We start from the raw sequence: 12,034 nt of genomic DNA on the forward strand, positions 1-12,034 counted from the left end.
CAGGATGAGGTCTCTTATCTGGTGTGCTCCCTGGGGCATTTGGTGGGCCACTTTGAGATACAGGAAGCTGGACTAGATGGGCCTATGGCCTGATCCAGTGGGGCTGTTCTTATGTTCATAGTATAGGGTAAGATACAGGCATCAAACAGATGTTGTCACATTGGTCCCCAAAGTGAATTTCTGCAAGTCAACAGTAATAGACATAATAGAAAAAAGTGACTTTTTGCCTTTGTAATGAAGCATGTACCTTAAGATTTTTTTATGCATATGTATGAGTGTGTTGATCACTGAAAGTATAGGTCCAGTACATTTGGTACAATGTATTAAATACATATGTTTTGGTACAATGTATTAAATGCATGGTCTAAGCAAACACATTCTCTTTGATCTAACACTGTATGTCCACAGAACACTTAGAACACAGACTTAGCTGTCTGAAGGGGGATGAACTCTCTACCTTGAAGAAATACTTTCCAAATCTGCCCTGGAATACCTGTCTGTTGGGATATCTGGAATAGAGGTATCTGCAACAGGGGGATATTGCCTACCTGAGGATATTGTAAGTGGTGAGAGCTGTTAAGCTTTCATATTGCCTTGTGTGAACTTGGGAGTATACCTTAGTGCATCTTTTGCATCTAAATTGCTGGAGACAAATGGCAGTTGTGGCAAAGCTGTCATCTTCAGGGAAGCTTGTCATCATTATTGATCTCATTGAAGAACCAAAGCATTACCCAGAACACAGTTTGAAAGCTGACTTAAGCAATTGACTTCCTACAAGTCAGCAGTTCAATACATGTGGTACATAGAATTCATCACATTTCATACATCTTCAGAAGACTTGCAAACCTAAATTTTCACTGCTCGTGCAGTATCTTCATGGCAATCAACTGCTTATTTCATGGTAAGAATTTGCATATTGCATGGCACATTGACCTGAAAGTACAGACTGTTTTACAATTATAAAATTAATGCAGTAGAGGCCTGAAGCAGAAGGTGAATTTCACAGAAAACTGTGACCATGATTAGGGGGGACACACAGAATTAATGAAGTATTGAGTCTAAATTGCCAAACTTATTCAGATGGGCAAATGTATACATGTCTGTGTGATGGCCAGAGGGGCCAAAGTTGTTGAAAGACAGAAAAAGATCAGTCATATAAGGTCATCCTCTCATAACTCAACTGAGGGTCTGTGAAATAATAAAACACTTTTGTATTAGAGCTAGATTATGCATTATGTTTACTACCTCCAGCACTCTGAAAGTTCCCTACCCACAAGTGCAGAGAGATGGAGGAGTTTGAAATTTAACTTCCAGGGAAGAAGCAAGCACTAGCTTGATTCTTTTTCTTTCTTCTCTTGGCAGAGGAATGCTACATATGGAAATCTATCTAGTTGTTTCCTATCCAATTACCTGTTGCAACATCTCCCACTTCCTGTGCATAAAGGGATGCGGCACTAAAATGCCCCCTTCTTATGTGGTGATCTCTGGAAACTTACCAGAACCCTTCCTTAACACATAATTATCTCCCCACCCCATCCTCCTCTGCTAAAATGCATGGTATAGCCTAATAATTTCCCCTCTGGAATCCCAGAGATGCCTTGAAAATGGGTGGTGATTTTCAGTGGATTGTACCATTGGCTGTTTATGCTTAATGCAAAAGCCTTGAACTGTATTCAGAAAGGCATTAATTTTTTATAATAAGCACTGGACTCTCAGAGTAATTTAGACATCCAGTAAAAATTTTGCGGTACTTTAAACATGCAGCCTGGTTCCCAGGCTCTTTGAACTGAGGAAAGGTGGGCTAAAATTGGGCTGTCTTTAGGTGGGACTTGCTAGGGTGATTCTCCCACAGAGGATGAGTTTTAAAAGTAATCAATTTTATATTCTTAGTGGAAATATGATCAAATGTCTGCCACATACCTCCTGCTTCAATTGAAGAAGGCACATGGTAAACCTGTTCGTCTGAGGGTTCCTGCTGTGACAGCTGAATGTGCTAGCGGAGCTCAACCCAGAGTTCAGAAGGTGAGTTATATCTTTGTACCATTTAGAAGGCACTCGAAAAGCAGCTCCTTGTGTTGAGGACATTCTGAAGCCCGATGTGCCTTTAATCAACCACAGCACTAAATGCTACTTGGAAGCAAAAGCAGTTACACATTTGGTGTGTGTTCTAGTTTAGTAGCAGTGTGGTGAAGCTTTAACTGAAGTACAGTATTTAAGCTCAGGCCTGAAAGCACATGATACTGTTATACTGTTAATGCTAAGCAAAATTCAGTGTGGGTAATCCCCAGTTGCCTAGGAGCCCCAGGTAAGCAGCTCTGACAGCTTCAAAGGAAAAATTAGAGTGTGGGGGTAATGAAATTACCAAGGTGTTATTGCCACTTGATGAGTTCTCCAAAGACATGGGGCAGTGCCCCTCCTTGAAGTACGTACGATTGCCCAATGCTTGTTTGTGAGTCTGACATTGTAATAACCCAATAGAGTTGGGTGCTCTAATTTTTTAGGCATACTGTACATATTTTTCTAAATAAATTAGATGCATAAAGGAAAATGGGATTTTTAAATGAATTGCTGTTGATATCTAGATGGCCACTGATGAAGGGTCTAGTTCACCTAAGGGTGCTTGTCTATTCCACATCTACTGATTTAATGTGTGCGAACCTTAGGCTTCAGCAAAGGGAGAGGTGGAGCACCAATGCCCACTAATCATCTAGGACCAATAGCCACTTGGGTTCACTTTGGCCATGGCCGTGATGTATCTCTGTGTATCAGATTTGGCTTGTTTTCCTTTTGTATCATGTCTATTAGATTGCAAGCCTGAAGGCAGGGCCTGTATTTTTCTAATGTATGAGCAGCACCTGGAAAACTCTTGTTATATTTTATAAATAATGCAATAACTTTGTGAAAAGCATCAAGAGTTCAATAGTAGTCCAGGATTAATTTTGTTCACAGCAGCTATGCACAGACAATGTGTTAAACAAATAAATGCTGAACCGCTCTTCCACCATCATAATATGTAGGCCTTTCTGAAACCTTACTAACTCAATTGGAGTATTGAGCAGGCTGCATCACTCACACAATTCTCCAGCAATCTCTGTAATGAACCTTGAAAGTTCTGAGTGCATTCATCTAATTACTCCATCAAAAACATGTTCATTTGAACAGTTCAAAAAGGCCCTGTCTTATGAAGAAGATTCTGATGAAATGTCATGCGGGTTCGGATCCATGAAATTTCTGCACTCTTATGAAGAAACCCAGCCTGCATTGTTCAATACACCCCAAACAAAACAGGTATCTGTAGCTATTAACTTTTTCATTTTAATATGTTAGTAGATCTCGGCTATGCACAATGGTGAGTGTGTATCTTGTTTAAAGGACAGAAGTTTAAAAGTTATGATTTCAACTGAATTTTTGAAGGCAAACTGGTATTAACATTCACACTTCCAGTAAAATAGTCTTGAAGATGGATGGGATAGCTTGATAGTAAGTACCTTGAGATTCAGTGTCTTGTTCTGGGAGTATCTGATAATCTAGCATTGTAAGCGGGTGTGCTGAATCTTATTTAAAAGGTTTGTCTCCTGCTTTTCACACTAGATCCAAGGTGGCATAAAACAAAAATTAAAAACCTACAAAATACGTAAAAAACATTACAATGGAAAAGAACTAGACAGCAAGAGAGAAACCAAATCGAGGTGGATTGGGGAAGATCTGTAGAGAAACAACCCTTAGGATTCTCATACATTTAGCACAGGGACCCACTTTTTAGAATAAGAATTTATCAGGACTCACCAGAAATGATGTCATGACTGGAAGTGACATCATTAAGCAGGGAAATTTTTTAACAATCCTAGGCTGCAATCCTACTTACCCAGGAGTAAGTCCCATTTACTATCATTGTTAAAAGTACAGGTCTGTAACATTTCCCCAAATACAGTCACGTACCATGGTAGCATCAAGTCTAATATATTAAAAATAAAATATTGAAATAAATGGGGACCCACCTGAAATTGGCCTGTGACCCACCTAGGGGGTCCCTGCTTTAGACTCTTCTGGAAAAATTGAGGAGGGGGGAGTTTTTCCTCACATGTATGAGAATTTCATAGGAAGGGGGCCAATCTTGAGAAGGCACGTTCATTTGTCTGTACAGTACACCTAAGACAGCAGAAGGACCTACAAAAGAACATTCCCTTCCCTTATGTGATGTTCAGACTTGTATGGAAGAAGGTGATCCTGCAGGTACCTTGGTCCCAAGCTCTTTAGGGCTTTAAAGGTCATAAGTAGCACCTTTTAAATTGCACATGGATGTCCTTTGACAACCAGTGCTTGCCTGGCTGCAAGCTGTTGTGAGCTTTCTGGAATAAGAATGGGATAAAAGTATAATGTATGAAGGTTCCAAAAGTATAATGTATGAAGGTAGGATTAAGCATTGCTTGGAGAAAGTTAGTTACTGTGGAAAGTTAGTGATGTAACTGGAAGTTGTAGAATGTTTATGGATAATATGATAGTTCATGATAGGAATGCAGATGGTGATGGGTGATCTGAATAATCATCACCAGTTCCATGAGCATTGGTCAAAAAGATCAGGCAGGATTTAGAAGGTCAATGTAGTGCTTTGCCTCTTATTGCAATATGAGTAGAAAGGGAAGGTATATAAGGAGTAATGAATTGATAAGAAAGGAGAAACTTGTATTGCTTGATGTGAATATAGTTAATCCTGCTTCAATCAGCTATGCCTTATCCAGTGAATGTAGTAGTAGGCTGCTGGTGCTTGGACTGACTTGAATTGTGACCTGGTGAACAATATACTGATTTTTCAGCTCTGAGTTGACTAGGATAAAGAAAAGTGTGCCTTTAATCAAAATACCTTCCTTCAAAACTTCAGATGTTTCTGAGCAATGGAGAGTTCACACCACCTCTTCCACCTGTGCCTAGAAGAGTAGCAGCAAAGAAACAGGCAAACAAGGAAAACTCTGATACACCAGTTATAGCAAAGTCTGATCCCTATGTGGTTTCTGCTCCCAAGACACCAACTCAGTTCAAGGATGAGAAGAGAGTGTTGACTACACCAAATCGTGCACTTCCTCCTGAAGGTATGGCCCATAAAATGGAAAGGAGTTACTGTTGGAAATGGAGGTTGAGCTCAAACATGAAATATGTCAAGCCAGTATTGATGGACATTTGAGTGGCTTGGGACAGAACTCCACTCTAGCACTTGTACGTGCAGTTGCCACTGAAAACAGCACCCCCTTTTCTGTTCCCGCTACCCCATGATATATAGGATCACTCAAGTTGCACCGGGATGATTCCTGTCTTAGCGATATGGAGTTGTGAAGTTCCCAACATGATTATGTGAAGACACGAGTGGGTGATTTTGCATAGTATATGGAAAGTAGGAGAAACTTGGCATGGGAATGCTGCTTTCAGCAAAGTCCCATGTTTCCTTATCCCCCTTCTTATTTTAATCATTTCCCAATGGGCACACTTGATATTCTTTGGCTCCAGGAAGCCATGGAGCATGCCTGGTTTTATAGCTGTAACTTACAAACAAGTAAACGTCTCCACGTGTGTAGGTCCTCGAGTATGCAGAGACTGTGACCTTATCTGTGACAACTTCATTTCAGTTCCAAACAGATGTGTCGCTCTTTTTTAAACTCTGTTGAAACGAGAGCAGAGCAGAACATTCCTGAGGACATTAAATTTGAGTGGTTGTTTTGGGATATGGAAACTCAACACATCAAAGTTTTAGGGGAAGGCTTACTACATTTTTGTGCTCAGCCACCCCAAATTGCTGAATGCCACCAACCCACACTTCTGTTGCCTGTGAATGGGCTGGAGGAAATTGTGTGTGTGTGTGTGTGTGTGTGTGTGTGTGTGTGTGTGTGTGTGTGTGTGTGTGTGTGAGTGAAGGGAGAGCACCTTTAGTTGAAAGTTTCTCTCTTCTCCCACCACACCTGCACTGTGCTAAAGAGTTCAGGGCAATCTGTTTGCTCTGGTCCTAAGCATTTTATTTTGGGGTGGGGGATTCTAGAGTGTTCGGGTAGATGTCCCATTTGTGTTTTTTAATCTCTCTGTATAGTGCAGGGAGGAGATTTTATTTAACCTCATCTGATGCATTTCTTGATGCTCACCTTGTAGATACTACATGCCCAAGTAGGCCACCTTCCATCCTGCTGTTTCCCCTTCTCTGAACACTTCATATGCCTTGGAAGCCACTTCAGATAGGTTCTTGATAGACTGTTTTGCAGGCTTTCACTTTCTTCTAATAGGTCTGCATATCTGGAAAGTCCCAGAATATGTAAGAACGGCTGCTTTATTTTTGGGTGACCCTGATTTTGCTTCTAAACTGATAAGCAATAAATGATTCAGCTTTGGAGGAGGGGGTGCTGATGACTATGAACTCTTTCTAAATCTGTTTACTCAATATGGGTGATGTTTGCAGAAACAAGAGAGAGTCTTGCAGAGAGGTGTCAAGCTACCAAAGAGACCCCGGTTAAAAAGTCACCAACTCCAGGAAATGCAAAGGAATTGGCAGCAGCAGTCATTAGCCCTGAGAGAAGGTAAATGTCCAGTTCCTTGAGCATATTCGGATAGTCTATTGTACAATCTTAATCCTTGTATTGATGAGGAAAAGCCTTTTCCAGCAGCATCTTTGTTTGCTCTTTTAAAAGGCATTTAAATCCTTTCTTACACTTCCTAACAAATATTAAAAGGCTGAGGGGGAAAAAAAATCTTAACATTACACACTTCAGTAATCTTGGATACATTCCTATTTTCCATAATTAAAATTCACTCGTGCCCCCAGAGAATTGGAGCATGTATACAATTCTCTTTGAAATCCCAAATTACAGTTTTGTGCAGCAGGTCCTTTTAATCGTGTCTTTGTTGTTAGTTTCTTTTTGGTTTTCTCCTTCCCTCCCTCCAAAAAGGATGAAAACCCTTTCTCTGATATATCTCTATATCTTAAAACTAGCAGCTTCCAGCCATTGAAAATAGTCACGTCCTTTCTATCTCTTACTGCAACAGATGTCGCTCGGTGGAAGTGGATCTGAATCAGGCTCATTTGGAAGTTGGTCAAAAGAGAAAAGGAGCCAAAATGTTTGGGAGCCTTGAAAGAGGCTTAGATAAAGTGATCACAATGCTAACTCCAAGTAAAAGAAAAGGATCAACAAAAGAAGGCCCCAGGAAACTAAGGGTAGGTTTGCCAAGGCTTCTGGAATTTCTCTTCTGATGGGACTTGATAAAGTTTGGTAACAAAATTTGGGAGGTGGATTTGAATGTCTTGGCTGTAAAGTCTGTGGCTGGGATCACGAGAACGGTGAAATAAGCTATGTGAAGCAAATGAGGCTTTTTCTCAAATGCAAGTATGACCCCTTTTTATCTTTTTAAAGTAATACCTTACAGATCAGCTGATTATAGTCCCAAATTCTACTAGACTGACACAATCCCTTGTGTAAACCACTCATTGTATCCTGCCCCATGTTACCATATTTCACAGTTACAGCTCTAAGTACTATTGGTCTGTGCTAATAGGTTGTAGACAGCATCATATCTCATTTTTAAGGTAAACACTGAGATCTACAGCTGTCAGGTGGCTGGACATATCTACCATCCCACCTGCTTGCACTTCATAAGCATCTATTATAAAGATGCTGTCTTTTGGAGAATTAAAAGGAGCAAGCTGCTTTAAATTGCAATTGATGTGATTTCAGGACTGCAAATCCTGGGACACAACTGTGGTACCTATTATAGAAAGTGTTTTCTCATCTTAGAACAGCTAACTGAATATCCTTTTGGAGCTGGTGGTGCCAGACTTGGCAATGAACAAGTTTTCAGTAACAGCTGAAATGTTTAAATGTGCTCTGTATATAACATGCCAGACTGATTTTACCTTATCTTCCAAAACAAAGCTTTCAATTGTAGCCTTGCACACACAGGGGGAATGTTTGGTGGTAACACTTAAATTTACAGTCCAGTAAGTTTTTTTTTTACTACTTTCATTGCAGAAAGGCAAAATTTGGAAGGTTACTTGCAGACTTAACTCCAAATTGCAGTCAGCTTCAGCAACTCTTTTGGATTCAGCAGCAGAGATTCAGCTACAGCTGATCACCCTCATTTTATCACATGGCTCTTGCAATGTTGCCAGTCTGATCACCATCACATAAATCTGATGCATGGACCCTTGTCAGATTTAACTAGTAGTAGACAAGAAGGTGCCAGATCTCTGCTGCTTTCAGGGGATTTTATGGCTCACATTTAAGCATTTTGTGTCTTTGAAGCAAAATGCAAGGGGCATATTGACGGAATATGGCTACCAGTTGGCGCAGTGTGGTACATATAAATCTTTTGCTTTAAGCACAGTACAGTGTTGAATCTGTTCTCTGGAAAGGGCTACCTTACAGGTGATAGGAACACCAGACAAATGCTTTTGGCTTTTATGCCTACATTTGGCCTGAAACCTTGATCTTTAAACAAAGCTATTCTTAAGAAATACTGAGCCAAACTCTACTTGGCTTGATTTCCAGCATGCTTAGTGGCTTGTAAGAATGAAAACTGATACTTCAGCACACGACATGGCAGTTGCTAGTAGACAATATTGCTCTTGAGATCTCATTACAATATATTTTGCATCCCCACCCCAGAAAAATCTACAGGCAATGAACTGGGAGGGAGAACCGTGGTCCTAAACACATAGCAAATTTCATTCTGACATCAGTGTTTAAACTAATGATTCAATAGGATGTTGAAGGTCTCATCTTGTCCTGTCATTTTGAGCCATGCACTGGAGATATTGGGATACTGACATCATCCATCACAGTCCTAATACTGGAAAGGAAGTGGGGCAGTTCCTGCCTGGAGCTTTATTTGTTGTGGCTGTAGAAGGCAGATGTCCCAAATATCGTAGCTTAACTTTAGTCAGGTGGCTGTGAAAGACTATGTTTGTTAAAACAGTTCTTTTTTTTTCTAGGCTCATTACAATGTGACCACAACTAACTTGCTGAATCCTGATGAACTGCTGAAGGAAATAATTGCTGTCCTCCCCACAAAGCAAGTTGAATATGTACAGAAAGGGTAAGTAGACATTTTCCTCAGTTCTTGATAGTTACTCTTTCCTTGGCTCTCTAAAAGCTGCTTAACTTGTTTTGTATTGCTTTCTTAGTAATAAGAATGACCCCAGAAACACAAACATGCAGTTTCAAATCCTGCACTCCTTGCCCATGTGACATAAAAGCAGTAACTTCCAATAATGTTCTCATGGTGTCTTCATGGCCTTTGTTGGCTTTCTTAGGAGGAAGTGAAACAAGCTGCTGATCTTGTTTGCATAGCTGTGAGATGATGAGAGTGCTCCAGAGCTAATACAACATTCTCAGGCATCTGCCAGTTATGAAGCTGCTTTAAATTGACATTAGGTTCATCTTGCCCAGTGGGGTCTGAGATCTTTCTTCATCCTCTCACCAGAGATCCTGTTAATGTTGTTGGGGATCGAACCTATTGTCTCTTGTATGTTGCTCAGCTGTGAGCTCTCTTCAACAAGCAAAGACTTTGAGTAGATCAGTGTTTCTCAACCAGTGGTACAGGTGCCACTGGTGGCACTTGATGTGGTGTTTGGTGAACACCTGTCTCCCAGCAGTGAGATCAGTGGCACAACACAGCGTTAGGCAGGCTCCAAAGTGTGTTTTTTCTGTGCTCAAAAAAGCCCTCCTGTCCACCGTGAGCCTCTTACTGGTGTTTATTGCATCTAGTCTCACACTGGCCCTCCTCACTCCAGCAGTGTCTTCTCTAGTGGCTGTCTGCTGGTGTTCTTTTGCATCTTTTCAGATTGTGAGCCCTTTTCAGACAGGGAGCGATTAGTCGATTTTCTCTTTCACTTTGTGAATTTTCTGTTGAAAAGCAGTATATAAATCCTGTTAATAACCTGTTAATACTTCTGGTGGTTCTTCCAATTGGTGAACCATGCAAAATGGTATGGCTGGGAGCAAATGCTGAGAAACACTGGAATAGATTGATTGCTCAAAAAAACTTGCCATCTCGTGTATATTACGAAAAGATCAGCATACATGCGTATTTTGTCTTCCACACCAGGTTATTTCATGAGGTGCCTAATACTGAATATTAAGGCAAGGTTATACAAGTAGCAGGATCAAGTGAAAAAGCTTCCCGTGGTCTCTACCATTCACCCACAGCCTAGAATGGTGCAGCTCAAGGAAAGCATTTCCTCTCATTTCTGCTCATATCTGTTGGCTCTTGCTGTCGCACTTGCATGGAAGCAGGCTCTTTACCCTCTGATTGCTGTAAATTGCCTCCCTTGCACCATCAGAGGTGTGAGTACCTGAACTAGTGTCCTTTTACTTTTGTCTTGCACAGCTATAAACTGAAGTGTCAGAAACAGTCGGACTTTGGCAAAGTGACAATGCAGTTTGAACTGGAGGTTTGCCAGCTTAGCAAACCTGAAGGAATAGGCATCAGGAGGCAGCGGCTGAAGGGTGATGCTTGGGTCTACAAAAGACTAGTGGAAGACATCCTATCAAGCTGCAAGTTATAGCTCTTGGTTCAGATCAACAATAGGGGCTGGTTTTTTAAATTTTCAGTGTTGACATAACTTGTCCTAAGGACAAACTTATTTTTTGTTTTTAAATAGGAACTCCTTTGAGAATAAACATGACATACCATGTCACTGACTGTCCCTGTCTTTTAAATCATGTTCCTTTTATATATTCATGTAATTTGTGCCCCCTGTGTGGATGCGAACATTGAATTGTGACTTCTTTTAGCAATTGTAACTTCCTAGAAATAAAAATTGTGAATGGCATGCTGCTTTAATTTGGAGTTGAAGAAGAGGGGTAAAGTGTTCTGATTTTAATGTGTTTAAATTATTTGGTTCTTGCCATAAACTGATAGAAAAATCAGTGTGTATCTGAAGTAGAATTTACTGAGATGGTTCAGTCATGACTGTGTTCCAAAGTTAAACAGGACTAAGGGCCCAATCCAAACCTGTGCATGCCAGCTTATTGCCGCAAACGTGCCACAAGGCACATTTGCAAGCCCTTACTGCACGCCCAGTGCCAGAGGTAGTCCAGTGTGAGCCTACTGGGCCAGTGTTCTCATTTCCCATACATTTCACTTCAGGTAACTTTTACTGAACAGCTACTCAAAACAACAAGCAATCTATTGTTGGCCTAGTTCTGTGGTGTGTTTTTCAGTATGGTGTCAAGACTGCAAGTTGGGGGGAGGAAAGTTAGGATCTATAGAGCTACTTTAGATGAACACTTTGCTTTGTGAAGGTTCCAACTATCAACTGTGGCTTGCCAAGAGACTGTCTGTCTCAGTAAGTATGAGCTCATCATTAGCTTGACTACATTAAATATTTGTACAGTTCTTTAGACAAACCTTAACCCTTTCATATAATTGCATAGTCAAAAACATCACCCTACAAGTTGCTGTTCTAAATGAGCAAATTAGAACGTCCCTGATTTGAATCTCACTTCTGCCAGGAGATAAGTTACCCATAGCTCCCTAGCTTCTAAGAACTGCTTTTGTTTAGTACTCCTGAATTATTTCTTCATTCAGTCCCTGTATGCACTATGGACAGTATTTCAAATGCTTATAAACTATGCCAGGAAGCACAGCTCAAGTCAGCTATGCTTGCCAACATCAGTTATCACATTGCATTCTGGATTATTTTTGTGAGGTTTCTTTATACATTAATGGAAAGCCCTCAACCTCCATCTTGATCTGTTTGCCAGAATATGCCATCTTAGGTAGATCATGTATTCTGGTGAAAAGCAACAATGCAAATTCCTGCTTTGCATTGTGAAAACTTCCATCTACTGGTATCTGTTTAAATTATGCCTGTATTTGTGTTTTGGCTGTACAAATTGCATGCCAGAAAACCCCTGTCACACATGGTTGTGCACCAAAAAGGGGGGACCCCCCAAACCTAATTAATCCCCTAATAAGGAGATTAATATCACAAAATCCCCCCCAGACCAGCCCATAGGCTGCATCCCAAATTCAAATAAATAATGGGGAATTTTGGTCA

General features: G+C 40.6%; 1 protein-coding gene across 1 annotated transcript in view; it reads left to right on the forward strand.

Moving 5' to 3' along the window:
* The window catches only part of MELK (maternal embryonic leucine zipper kinase), a 36,355-nt gene extending 25,604 nt beyond the window's left edge, over positions 1 to 10,751 (forward strand). The window contains exons 12-18 of the mRNA XM_066616171.1: positions 1,891 to 2,022; positions 3,163 to 3,294; positions 4,880 to 5,087; positions 6,458 to 6,554; positions 7,021 to 7,189; positions 8,963 to 9,066; positions 10,360 to 10,751. Coding sequence (XP_066472268.1) covers positions 1,891 to 2,022; positions 3,163 to 3,294; positions 4,880 to 5,087; positions 6,458 to 6,554; positions 7,021 to 7,189; positions 8,963 to 9,066; positions 10,360 to 10,537 — 1,020 coding nt within the window. The 3' untranslated portion in view covers positions 10,538 to 10,751. The remainder of the gene's footprint in view (positions 1 to 1,890; positions 2,023 to 3,162; positions 3,295 to 4,879; positions 5,088 to 6,457; positions 6,555 to 7,020; positions 7,190 to 8,962; positions 9,067 to 10,359) is intronic.
* Positions 10,752 to 12,034: the final 1,283 nt, after the last annotated feature.

Source organism: Tiliqua scincoides, chromosome 2, assembly GCF_035046505.1.
Source record: "Tiliqua scincoides isolate rTilSci1 chromosome 2, rTilSci1.hap2, whole genome shotgun sequence".
NCBI classification, from domain to species: domain Eukaryota; kingdom Metazoa; phylum Chordata; class Lepidosauria; order Squamata; family Scincidae; genus Tiliqua; species Tiliqua scincoides.